The sequence below is a fragment of the Miscanthus floridulus genome, chromosome 11 (genome assembly GCF_019320115.1).
Source record: "Miscanthus floridulus cultivar M001 chromosome 11, ASM1932011v1, whole genome shotgun sequence".
NCBI classification, from domain to species: Eukaryota; Viridiplantae; Streptophyta; class Magnoliopsida; order Poales; family Poaceae; genus Miscanthus; species Miscanthus floridulus.
Genome location: NC_089590.1, coordinates 93,882,552 through 93,896,242, shown reverse-complemented (window position 1 = coordinate 93,896,242; position 13,691 = coordinate 93,882,552). Strand labels below are relative to the sequence as shown.

At 50.6% G+C, this 13,691-nt stretch overlaps 1 protein-coding gene across 2 annotated transcripts; it reads left to right on the top strand.

Moving 5' to 3' along the window:
• Positions 1-1,500: 1,500 nt before the first annotated feature.
• On the top strand, positions 1,501-9,354 carry LOC136493979 (uncharacterized). 2 transcript variants are annotated; one of them, XM_066490109.1, is made up of 6 exons: positions 1,501-3,062; positions 4,044-4,210; positions 7,525-7,763; positions 7,831-8,030; positions 8,501-8,626; positions 8,713-9,354. In XM_066490109.1, the coding sequence occupies exons 1-6, from the start codon at positions 2,274-2,276 to the stop codon at positions 8,809-8,811; spliced, it is 1,620 nt and encodes a 539-aa protein (XP_066346206.1). In that variant the 5' UTR covers positions 1,501-2,273; the 3' UTR covers positions 8,812-9,354. The 2 variants fall into 2 exon arrangements, with proteins under 2 accessions (XP_066346206.1, XP_066346207.1); XM_066490110.1 differs by having other exon boundaries at positions 1,503-3,062; positions 4,047-4,210; positions 8,713-9,352.
• The last annotated feature ends 4,337 nt before the right edge of the window (positions 9,355-13,691 follow it).

Sequence of the window (13,691 nt, the reverse complement as noted above, 5' to 3'; positions counted from 1 at the left end):
CATTCCATTACAGAGAGGCATCCTCAAGAACACCCATCACAGAGAGGTACTATCAACGTTACAGAGAAGCATCGTTGGGAGCACCCACCACAAAGAGGTTGCATCTCCCTTATGGCCTTATCAGTTATCCTGTAGTTCGGAGATCCACCTCTTCTTGTAAGGTTCATGCTGTGGACAAAGAAAAGCCTAGTTAGCATATTATGAGACTAAAGCAAAGTTTAGCACATGATAGGGGTGTTTGGTTTGAGGAATGGGGTGCCCCATCATTTTTCTCGCTCCTCACTCTTTTGCTTGGTTTATGTAATTGAATGGGTTGGTCCACCACTACCCCCATTTGTTTCGCTGAAATTTGCGCCCTGTTCGTTTGAGCTTGTTTGATTTGTTTTTGGCTTGTTTTCAGCCAATGAACATTATTTTTCTCTCACACCAAATCAGCCAACAGTACTTTCAGCTATAGCTTATAAGCCAAACACGACTAAGCGAACAGGTTGTTGGCTTATGATGATGCTTATGCTGAAATTCTGTAAGAGAAAAACGCTGTTCATTCGTTGGCTTATGCTGATGCTTATGTTGAAATAGTATAAGCATGAGTATAGAGTCGTTCTACCCAAACTCATGATGGACTACCTTATGAAGGATAGGATGGTCAACCAAATACCACCAAAGAGTTGTTGTCAGTTGCATTTGCCAAGATTTGCCTAGGACTTTTTCTATCACACACTTCTTGGATGTACACAAGAAGCTAATACAAAATATAGCATCAAATTCATTTCGAGTGCTCGTGAGGTACTCGTGTTCGGCTCTCTTAGACTTGCTCGAATTCTAAATCTCCCAATCTTTTTGAGCTCGAGCTCGAAAAGCTCAAGCAACATCGGGCATGGTTACCACCAAGCATGACTCTTTAAGATGCATAAACATGTATTTTATTTTATTTTTTGACTAATTGCATTTTGCAAGTCCCACGAGGCTAAACAATGATTCACGCCTAAACACCGTATAGACTGGAATTATAGTTAAACTTGAGAGATCGTGGCTTGGAAGATTTTCGTCGGGAACCACGTGCTAATTTATATAGTAATTTAGTAAGGCGTCTATGGTGACTTCGTTAATCTCGAGATGTGCCGGTACGGTCAATCGGAGGTGTTCGTAGAGGTAGGATTTACGTACGTGTGTTCATATGAGTGAGTGTGCGTGCGTGTTAAGCGTCTACGTCTGTACTTTTATAATTCAAAAAAAAAAAAGCCTAAATGAATCCTGGTCTCATTCCGGAACAAATGAACGAGCCTTAAGGTAGATGAAAAGTTAAAGGTCATGAATTATAGCCAAGAAGAAACAAAATCCATTTTTCGCCTGAAATCTAACCAAACCGAGTGGCGAACCAAACCAACTAGGACATGTTTGTTTGGCTACACTAGGGTGGTCGGCGGGTACCAGCCGAGCCAGGACAACACTAGACAGGCCCAAACGGTGCAATTGAGTTTTTTCTTCTTCTTCTCTGAACGCAGTAAGGGCTGGCTGAAGATGAGACTGTGTTTGTTTGCCTGTACAAACATGCATGACTACCCTGCATCAGAAATATGGTGGCCTTACCACCCTCAGCTTCTTGTTCCTCACCTCATTGCCATTTCATCGAGCCCCTCACTGGCGTGGCGTGAGCAGCTGAACCACAAGATGGCACAGGCGCTCGTGACCTCCTCAGCCGAGAGCCAAAGAAAAGCTCGAAAAGCAACCGAATCCAATCTCCCGTCGTCGTGGATCCCAAGCTCCCGTCGCTGGCCAGAGACGGAGAATCCAATCCCGTCGTAGGCGGCGAGCGTGGGGAACGAGAGGTGGTGCGCGGAGAGGGCCGCGGCGACGAGGTGGCGGAGGTGCAAGCAGCGGCCTGCGCGGCGGCGGCCCCCGCGCCCGTGCCCTGCAGCGGCCTGCGTGGTTCACGAATTCTTGGAGAAGACGGGGAGGAGGCAAGAGGTACCGAGGTGACGTAATCACTCGCTTGCCTCTGTCGCGCCCGCTCGGGCCGAAAATTTTATTCGTTGCACTCCTAAGGCGCAGTGGCCAGCTGGTGCGGGCAAACAAACGCACCCTAGGGACGCGCGTTGCCGCCACGCACCTCCCTTCCTTCACTTCTCCCCTTCTCCGATCTCCGCCCCCTCGACTTGCCAAGGGTCGGCTCGGTGGTCTCCAATCCAAGCTTTCCACGCCACCATTCTTCCCACCCGCGCCTCAGCAATTCAGCATCGCCGATTCGCCGCGGCACCGACACCTCGCCGGCCATGGGCGCGTCCTCCTCGACCGGCAACCCGTCCCCAGAGGCGCACGAGCAGCGGGAGCAGGAGACCCTCGCCTCCGCCGCCCTCTCCCTCCCGCTCCTCCGCGTTGCCTTCTCCCGCTCCGCCACCGCCGCCAACGCGCTGCCGGATGCCCTAGCCCCGCCGCCCGCCTCCTTCCGTCTGCCCGGATCCCCGCCGCCGCCGCCGCCGCCGCACTTCCACGACATCCTCGCGGGGCTTGGCCCCGCCATCGCTTCCCAGTTCTTCGGCCACGGAGCCGCCGCGGCGCCGGAGGGAGACGCCGGGTGGGTCCCATTCCTCAGGGGGTTCAACCGCTGCTGCGCGCGCGTGCCGGCCTCCCACTCGCTCGTGCTGCTCCTCCGCGTGTACGCCGGCGCGGGGGCACCCTGCGGCGTCCAGCTCCAGCCGGACGAGGACGGGAAGGTCGCGGGGGAGCTCACGCCGGAGGAGATCGCGGTGTTCCTCTGGATGTGCTGGGTCATGGCGTGGAGCGCTTCGGCCTCGAGGGTGGCCGGTGACGGAGGGGAGAAGTTGGGGCCCGTCGCCGTGCTCCTCCCGGACGTGACGCACCTGGTGCTGTCTGCGCTCGTCTCGGCGGGCGCTGTCGCGGATGATGCGGGCGTTTGGGGCTGGGACATCTCCAGCGGTGGGAAGGGGGTGAAGGTCCAGGAGTTCACGTCGTGGGTGCAGTCCACGCCTGTCAGGCTTGGTAACTGCCTCTCGCGGTATGTGCGGGACAGATTCCGCTCCCTGGCTGCTGACTCTGTGGAGGTAATCAAATCATATTACAGAATTTGTAGCTACTGTCAAACATTGGATGAATTCACTCTGTATCATGTATTATCATTAGAATTTGTGTGACATTACTATTTCCTTGTTAGATCATAGATCATACTTAAGTGTAGAAATGGGTTATATTGTTCTGTTTCTACTTGTTTTTTTTTTACTGACCATGACTTGGAGGCTAAGATTTTCCATTGTCATTCGTGACCTATTATGGTTTGAAAATTGTCTCCAGATTGTCCTGATTCTGCAAATTATCAGCAAATTATATAATCTTATAGCATGGACCTTTTTTTTGTGCTTGACGGTTCAGAATTGTCTCTAAAGAATTCTGGTAGAAGTTGTCCACCCACAGATTCTACAATATAATGATGGTCGATTTATAACTAGGTCCACTACTGAGGGGGTTGGGGTTTACATCACTCTTTAACATACAAAAAAATGTTGCTCTGGAAACATTGCGTTTGAGAAAAGGGTTTCTATTGTTCTGTTTCTACTTGTTTTTATACTGACCATGACTCGGAGGCTAAGATTTTCTATAGTTATGCATGATCTGATGTAGTTTGAAAATTGTCTCTTGATTGTCCTGATTCTGCAAATCATCAGCAAATTCTGTAATGTTATAGCTTGAACCTTTTTTGGGGGGTACTTGATGGTTCAGCAATAGCTATAAAGAATTATGGTGGAAGTTGTCCAGCCACATATTCTACAATATAATGATGGTCGATTTATAACTAGGTCTACTACTGAGAGGGTCGGGGTTTACGTCACTCTTTAACATATTGTTGCTCCTGAAACATTACGTGCACTAGGTTTGAGCAGCATGAAATTGTTTATGACATTCTCTCTTCTAGAAAAATAGAGCTTTATTTATTTTTGCTTTTTTAAGTAACCATGCCTATGATTAACTTCAACTGAGCCTTTTTTTTGTTATCTCATGAACTAACTGGAGTTCTTACTCATCACAAGCAGGAGAGCTCTGTTTCAACTGTTAACACAACCTTTGATACTTCTGATGTTTATCTGCTAACAAGGGGGAGAGCATGGGCAATCGCTCTCAGCATAAGAAACAAGTTGAGTGAAAAGCTGTTGTCAGCTTCTGTAATTGGAATGGATACAGAAGACCTTCTTTATAGGTAACTTGGTGCGCTGATGATTATATCTGTAAGCTAGTTTTCATACAACGTTGCAGTTTTTAGTTGACATGAGTATGAGTGCAATTTTTTTCCTAATCTGATTAAAAATTTAAATATATAGTATCTAATACGTCACTTGGGTTGGGGAGGTAGGGGGCGGCAGCTAGGGCTCGGAGGGGCTGGTGGCTTTGGCGGCGTGGGGAAGAGGAGGGAGGCGGCGCACAGAGAGAGAGGGAGGAAGGGGATAAGCCCTTAGGCTATTTCTTTCTTAATTCCCAATGAGTACAATACCACTATATTTATAGTCCCTAATGGACTTGTATCTCAAGTAACTACGAAGAATATCCTTATAGATTGGATTTCCCTTTCCTAAACAAACCAAACTCCAATCTCCTAATTTATTCCTATTTCTATTTTCCTAATTCCTTCCAAGGGAAGGAAACACTGAGCTGCCGCCGCCGTTGCGGTGACGCTGGCCACGGGCGCGCCCCCTCCTGGGCCGTGGCTGGCCCATTGGCCATGGGCTGGGGAGGTGCCATCAGGCGCGTGACATCTCTCCCCCCTTTCTCCAGGCAGCGCGTCTTCGTGCTGCATCCTTGCTTGGTCGTTGATGTTGCTCGGGAAGGAAGGCTCCTCAAAATTTATTGCTTGTATGTTGAAGATGAAGCACTTTAGCTTGATCGCCGTGTTGGTGGTGTTATTGCGAGTGTTGTTGATGATGGGATCGTTGTGGAGTTGGAGACTGCCGCTGATGACGAGGTGGTAGTATGGCTTGGTGGGCGATGTTGGCCCAAGCTCGTCTTGAGCTGTGGTGATGATGGTGTGGCGGTCTCCGGAGTTGTGGTGTATGTTGGTGTAGCCGATTTCTGCGAAGAGGAATGTCGGGGTTGTTGTAGCGTGGAAGCGTTTGACGATGAAGTGCTACGCCTAATGGCAAGGAGGAACTCCAGCGAGTTCGGTCGTGGCGGTGATGGTGCCACACGGTAAAAGTACCTACCGAAGTCGACGAAGATCCCTTGGTCGAGTGACCAAACCAGTGTTGCAGTGCCACCTATGGTGGTGATGGTGGTAGGTAGTCCAGGCTCTTCCTTGAGGGCTTGAGGAATGTGGACGTTCCCGACGCGGAGTAGCTGGCGGCCGAGGTTGTCGAGGAAGATGACTGTGGTTGGTAAGACAATGCCCTGCGGCCATGGGCGCCCCAGGAGGATGGCCGATGGGAAGGCGGTGTAGTCTGGTGCTATTGGCGGTGGATGTAGACTGAGCGCCTGCGCCGGTCCGCCGAGTAGCAGTGCGGCCAGCAAGTCCACCAGGAGAGGCGAAGTTGTTGGGACGTAGGAGCGCCATCAAAGAAGAGGAGTCCCTGGTCGATGGACCAAGTGGGTGATGCCGTGGCATTGTTGATGTCAGTGGCAATGTGGTGCAGCTCCCGCTGTTGCAGTACGGCCTGTCGAAGCTCGTCGAAAACGGGCCCCTAGGTGTTGATGTGGTCGAGGGCGTTGGGGTGGCGTGGCCTTCTTGCACGGCTTATGACATCAGGAGGTTGGGCTGCTCTGGTGGGGAAGCCGATGCGTGGAAGTAGTGCCTTTGCCGGGGTAGTGTATGTTGTCGGGGTCGCTGTAGGGGGAGGTGCCGAGTCGCGTGCCATCTTGCCCGGAGGGGCATCGACTTCCGGGTGCGCTGTGTAGTCGGGGTTGGTGTCGAAGTCGAGGGAGGTTCGTGCGACGTTGCCGGTTGTAGATGCGAGATGCTCCTGAACGCGTGCCAGAGTGATGTCCGTCTCCATCTCTCGTGGGTGGTGTTGTGCAATCGTCGCCTGGAGTGGATCATGTAGGCCTGTGATGAAGAGGGTGATCTGGTGAAGCTTGCTGGCGATGCCGACGTGTAGCACGTAGGCGGTGAATTTGTCGATGTAGTCATTCACGGAGCCGTTGTGCTTCGGAGGTGCGAGGTCGTTGATCGTGTCTCGTCCGATTGGCGGGTCGAAGACGCGGATGAGGCTTTTGGTGAAGCGCGCCCACATGGTCATAGGTGCGTCCTTTGTTGAGCGGATGAACCCTTGTTGCGCCGGTCCTGTTAGAGGAAAAACTGCATACCAGATTTGGTTGTTGTCTGGTACGTGGTGCAGCTTGAAGAGGAGTTGCCGTGAGAGCCACGGTAGTGGATCCATCGAACCGTCGAACGTAGGGGTTGTCAGCCGAGTCGTGACGAGATGCTGGAGTGGAGGTGGGGGCGCCTGCTACGCCAGCGGCCAGATGGCCGGCTCCGGCGGTGGAGGTGTGGGCGCCTCCTGAGCCGGTAGCCAGAAGGCCGGCTGTATAAGTCGGCGGCCAGCCGGGGCTGGCTGGGCGCCGGCCAAGCGGGGGGAGGCACGGCAGCAGCGGTGACTGCAGTGCTGCGAGCAATGTGTTCGACACCGCTATGACGATCTCCGGGGTGTTGGAGAGTGAGGTTCCTCCATCTTGTTGTTGAGGAAAGATTTGCCATCGGTGATCGTGACTTGCTTGGTCTCCGCTTCGGGGCTGTTGATGGCATGGCTGGCTGCATCTTCGCTGCGGGGTGCAGCAGGCAGCGAGGACGCGGTGGCTTCGGGCAGCAGCGGGCTGCTGCTGCTGTTGGCGGCCATGGTAGGCATTGCTGGAGTGGTGATTTCCGGTTGAGGTGGGTCTGCTATTGGAGGGAAATTTTCGCGGCTAGCGAAGAACTCCTCAAACTTCGTCCAATCATCGCAGACCTTGTGGATGTCGTTGCAGACTGCGTCAATGTCGATGATCTTGGTGGTGGTGGTGGCCATCGGATCGTCTGGTCTCCGGATACCAGGTGTAACACGTCACTTGGGTTGGGGAGGTAGGGGGCGGCAGCTAGGGCTCGGAGGGGCTGTTGGCTTCGGCGGCATGGGGAAGAGGAGGGAGGCGGCGCTCAGAGAGAGAGGGAGGAAGGGGATACCCCTTAGGCTATTTCTTTCTTAATTCCCAATGAGTACAATACCCTTATGTTTATAGTCCCTAATGGACTTGTGTCTCAAGTAACTACGGGGAATATCCTTATAGATTGGATTTCCCTTTCCTAAACAAACCAAACTCCAATCTCCTAATTTATTCCTATTTCTATTTTCCTAATTCCTTCCAAGGGAAGGAAACACCGAGCTGCCGCCGCTGTTGCGTCGGCGCTGGCCACAGGCGCGCCCCCTCCTGGGCCGCGGCTGGCCCATTGGCCATGGGCTGGGGAGGTGCCATCAAGCACGTGACATAGTATCTCATTGTCAATTCATCTAAGGATCTAGTAAGAATTAACATCGATAAAATGTTTGTATGTAGGTCATCTGTTCATGGAAAAGGACTGAGCCGATTCTTGTCTCGTGTTGAGGGGTACAAAGGACCGATGCTGATTCTACTTTCAGCATTCTCAAAGAGTGGTGGTGAGAATGTTGATTCTGATCGAAGATGGGTGATTGGTGTATTGACCGAGGAGGGATTTGAGAGCAAAGATACCTTTTATGGTAGCTCTGGGTTCCTTTGTGCCGCACATCCAATATTCCGCATGCTACCACCATCTGGTATGACTTTTATTGACCACAACTTTGTCTGAGCTGATAGTAGCTTACTATACCTCTAACCTAGCAGGTAAGGAGAAGAACTTCATGTACTGCCACCTACATCCTCAGATCAGAGCTTATGAAGCAAATCCAAATCCTGTTGGCTTAGCATTTGGTGGTACAATTGGAAATGAGAGGATTTTTCTTGATGAAGACTTCTCAAGAGTTTTAGTTCGACACCATGCTGTTGATAAAACTTATCAACATGGTTCTCTCATCCCCAATCAGGTTAAATTCAGATTTACTGGTGTTATAACCTGATTGCTCTATGCACTATTCCACCTTATTTACAATCTTAGATTCAGCCTTTAAGGATAGTTTGTTCTGTTTTTGTGCTGAAGATATTTTGTTAGCAATCTTCCTTTCTGTTTGGCTTCAAATACGTTTTTATCTATCCCAAAAGTTGCACAACAGATGTGCTTTTGAAATTTTTGAAATGCCACTCTGCATTTTCAGGGCATAGAGTAGGGTGATTGAACACTCCCATTTGAGTATTGCTTCTCTGTTCTCCCAAAGAACATTCCAGATTTCACAAATCATAACTCACGCCCTATTAGTGATGGGCACAAATAAGCCCACTCAGTTGCCATGTTTATGTGCTTACATAGGTTGTGAATGTTTCATTTTTGTACGATTACTATGTATGCTACGAAATGTAGATTGTGATTTTTATTCTCTGTTTTTTTTGGGTAATGTAGGGTTATTTACCTGTTGAGGCTTCAGTGCTTGATGTTGAAGTATGGGGGCTGAGTGGAGAAGCAACAAAAAGACAGCAGAATGTGTACAAGAAGAGGGAGGACATTTTCTCAGAGCAGCGAAGAAAGGTGCTAATAAGAGCAAACTTGAACCATTTGCCATGTAGTTATTGAAATGTGCATGTATGCCACAATATTCGCATTTCCTCTTTCAGGTTGATCTCAAAACTTTTGCTAGCTGGGAAGACTCTCCAGAGAAAATGATGATGGATATGATGTCAGATCCAAATACAGTTCGGCGGGAAGATCGGTGATTTTGGTTTATACCCTCGGGAGATGTACAGACTACAGAGTTCACTGCACATATTTGCCTGCCCATTTGGCTGGGTCACACGCTATTTAGGTTGAAGTACTAAAAAGCGACTTGTACAGAACATAATTTCCAATAATAAAATTGAGATTTCCTTCCTTTCTGCTATTTTTGTTTGTTTCATGGGAAGTGAGAGCAAAGAATTATCTGAAATGTAAGATTGCTGACATGTCTTCCGTATTGTTGAATACATGTTGATATATATTGTTTTTTCACGTTTTACTCCTGAATAATTCTGGACAGGTCTATGGTGTCCAGCTTGCTGACATGTCTACGGTGCCCATTTTGCTGGAGAGTTTCATGTTGGTGTTGTATGGCACAATGGCTGGCACATACTGTACTGTACGTACTGGTTATGTTTGAATGACCTGATGAAACAATGCTGGATTTTCTAGAGTGGAGCTTCTATTGCGTTCAGTATATAAAACTGTAGATCACCCAAGATAAGGGTTCCACACAGAATGACGCAGCGAAAACAAAGGATTCAGGGGGTGGGGCGTGGTTAAGGTCATTATCACTGTATTCTGAATTTGGTTTTGCAAAGCTCAGCAACAGCTCGTCGTTCTGTCTGACAGGCTTTGCTTTGAGCACCAGGTGCCGATCAACTGTATCTGATAGATGTTATTAAAAAAAACTGTGGCCTTGTTCGCCTTCCACATTACTTTTCAGCGAACGAATAGTGTTTTTCTCTCACAACAAATCAGCATAAGTATCGGCGTAAGCCAAATTTAAGCTCACATTAGTGTTGGGCCGCAGTTTCTACGCCCGTCTCAGCGAACGCAAGCTCATGCTCAGGCCGTCACTGAACTCCTGCTGGCTACTGCAGAGGATCTCAAACTCAAAGTGCAGTGTCACCGGTACGGTAGAGCTGTCGTGCCATTTTCGCCCCCCACCCAGGACACTTTTGGTACTTGTACAGGCCAAAGCAGGACAGATACTGTAGACCGTGGTAGCAAGCCGGAGAATACAAAACACATGTGTCTTTTGGGTCGGGTGTACACCGTGCTTGAACCAAAGCAAATGCTTGCCGTGTCTGATACTCCAGTAGGGCTACTAGTCATGAGTCACTCAAAAGTGACGAGTCAGTGAGTCACGAAAGAACCGAAGCAACTGATACTGCTTGCCCGGTTGTCCCAAACTAATTAAACTTTTTGAGGAACACTGGAACTTGTCGACTGTTCCATGTTCTTCGAATACGGACGGAGGGATGTGTTGAACTGTTGATGGTCCATCTGATACTGACATGCTCAAATCGTTTTGAGTTAAGACCTGTAGGATCAACGAAACCTAGTACTTAAGACCTGTTGGATAGTACTACTCCATTCCTAGATAGAAGGTGTGGTAAAGTTACATGCACCAGGGAGCGGTGTCCGAAGCGGTCCGGACGCCTCCAGGCCTAGAATCGATTGGCTGGCGATTTTTTTTAAAATAATATTTTTAATGAATAATTACAAATCTAGAAGCCAGTTATAGAAAAAGCGTAGCCGAAAGGGACCTTGCCGATCTCTGGGTTGCCGATTGGTCTGAAACCTATCGGCAGATGGAAGGCCGAGAGGCCTGTCGGTTCCACTGTACCCATCGTACAAAGCCAAATACTATGGTCACTGTGCTGCCAACTCCTTGCCTGACCACCGTCCAACGTTAGTCAATCGGCGCCAGGTGACTGGCACTGTACCGCAAGTCCCCCGTATGGTTTTCTATCAGGGGACCCTCTGACCATTCCGTCTGCTCGGATGGGACGGAAGACAAGAATGGCGCACGACGCCTGCATGTAAGCTGCAGCGGCCAACAGAACCCCGGTATGACGCCACTGCCATCACGATCTACAGGGTCAGCGGGACGGTCGGGACCCACGCAAAGTGGAGGGCGGTGCACCTCCGGGAGCTTGATTTTCTCTTTCCTTTCCCCCTCCCTTCGGTGGTAAAAATCCCCTGCTTCCCCTTGACCTATAAAAGGGAAAGCAGGACGTCCTACTAAAGGGATCGATTCATCGAACAAACACACCACATCACACCAGAGACTTAGGAGCTACCTCTCTCTCTCACCAGTTTGTAACCTCCTACTACAAACTCAGTGCTAGTAACACAAGCAGCTCGAAACTGGACGTAGGGACATTTAGCCCGAACCAGTATAATCCTTGTGTCCTTTTAGCACACTATCCGGGTCAGATGCGTAATGTACAAAATTACTAGCCGATGTCTACTCGAAACACCGACAATTGGCACGTCAGGTAGGGGCCTTTTACGTGTTTCGACATCAACACCAGGCCTCGGATAGCTAATCGCAACGTCAGCTGGGTCCCAGGCACGCGCGTGCATTTTGGGAATCTGGACTTCGTCATTACGACGGAGGAAGAGTTGGTGCGGTCTTTTGCTGCCACACAACCCTCGTCTTCACCGACCTTGATGCAATTGCCGAGGCGCCCGAGGAGCTACAGCTAGCTACAACGGAGGTCTGCACCCCCGGAAGCAACCAGCCCCTCAGCCTCGACTACGGAAGCTCCACCACGACGCGCGTGACACCCCCGATGCTCGTAGACGCGAAGCGCCCTCACAACAACCCAACGAGGACGTACCGGTCCATCAGGCCCAACAGGACAGTGAGCCGCGCACCGCGGTCCTAGTGCACGAGTGTCTCGGCCTCCACCACGACGCCCGTGACACCCTCGATGCTCGCAGGCGTGCCTACGGCGATGCAAATGAAGGGGTTAGCCGTGGCTACCATCCACGTTGTGGCGGACGCTATGACAGTGGTGAGGACCGAAGCCCGAGCCTCGACTTGATGGGACCTCAGGCTTTTGACCAACACGCCCTCAAGGGCAAGGCAAAGCGGGACGAGGACGTCGACGAAGGCGCCTCCAGGCCTCCCAACAAAAGAAAGAACAAGAGGCGGCGCAGGAGCTCGCTAGCGGCCAACGCCGACCGCACGAGGGGCCAGAAGCTCGCGGAAGGCACCCCGAGCCACTTCGAGAAGCTGCTTGAAGGGCCATGCCTGAACCATGCCTTTCCCGTCAAGCACCTCTACAAGGACTATGTTCTCTTGAAGCGGTTCTTGTCCAGAAGCTCTAACAAAGGGGAGCATAGGACGGAGCCTAGCTAGACGAAGCACGCGACGTCGCCCTCCTTCGCTCGGCCAAGTACGCAAGGACCGCCACATGCTCTCCCCATAGTAGGAAGGACTGCGCATCGTCATGGAGATGCTCCAGCCAGGCGCCTACAAGCTCAAAACCATCAATGGTGAGGTCTTCATCAAACACCGGGAACATTGAACAGCTATGTCACTTTTACCCTTAATGAACGCATATTTTCTCTTATTATTAGTTTCACTGTTGAACTCCCCGATCTTTTGTGACACCTGACCCCGACAAACGGGTCTCACTCGGGGACTAATGAGGACATATCTATCCGGTAGATAATCTCTACGACCGACCCTTTCTCACGATTAAGACCTCAAAGGCAGAGTTTGCGGAAATAGACCCTGAGTAAAACTGGTTGGACCACGAGAAACCTACGCCCCAGTGGCTACGACGCCTTGGCTCACCAGCATAATTAGAGTTTCTTTTCCGCACCTCGGGATTTTTTGGCCTTAGCCATGGAAAGAGCCGGTACGCTTTAAAAATCTATCCGCCTAGCAAACATTCTTAGTGCCCGACCCCCGTTCGCGTTAAAACCTAGGAGCTAGGTTTACGAGAATAGGCTCTGAGTATAACTGGTTGAGCTTTGGGAAACCTACGCCCCAATGGCTATGGCGTCTCTGCTCACCAGCGTGATCGGAACTAGCTCACCTGCATCCCGAGCTTTTACGGCCTTAACGACAAAAAGGGTCGAAACACACTAACCTTTTTATACAAAAAGGGGAGAAGAACTAAAAAGTTGTTTGCTATAATGAAATTTAAGAGCTTGTCAATTTATTACAAGTTCCCCGCCTGGTTTATCTATCTAAACTAAATTTTCGCGTGAGATGTTCTCATCCTCTATCTTCGTAGGAAAACCTTGTCCTAGCAGGTGATGCAAGTCAATTGGATGGCTTGACCAACGCCGTGAAACAGGTAGGGAGCAGCAGGATGGCCCATGTGGGTCGTGCTGACCCCATCACGAACAACGGACCCAGATCCCGCTCAATCATATCCGATAAGAACTTCCCGAACCCATCACTCTTATCATCAAGGTAAAACCTGTGCTTAGGTCGATCGAACGGCTCTAGGAAGATACCAGAAGACGAGCGCATGCCTATCCAAATCTTCCCCATGAAGGATCCATCGAGCGATGGTTCGCCTTCAAAGACTACGGGTCACCGCAGGTAAGTGGGATATGGAGCTAAAAACGCTCCTACAGCCCATTAACGCCCAGGAGTTCGAAGGCTGGCCCAGTTCATGGCCGTTCAAAGAGTGAGGGGAGGTTAAGGACGGGCCCGCTAGTGGCCAATACCCGAAGCGCGCAGAGCGCCTTGGGCGTTCGGACCCTCGTTTCGAGTCTTGGATGATGCAGGGTCCATGGTTTTTCCCCGAAAAAGGCATCGAGCCCTCAGACCGGTCGAACGGATCTAGGAACTATATGGATCGGCCACCAAGAATCTAGAGTCAGTCACCAGCTTACCTCGAACTAGGCCCCCATGAAGGGGATGTCAGGGCTCCACTCAAACAAGCCCGTTAACAACTCATCGAGCACCATGCTCTATCCAGCGAGGAAAGCACGGCACGGCTTAGTCCCTTCGTTCTAGCGAATGGATGCATGAGGGACGATGATCGCAAGACGAACCGACCCCTCGATCGGACCCCTGCTACGCGTGGGGGCTTAGGGGCTCGGCATCTCAAAGAGACCGAAT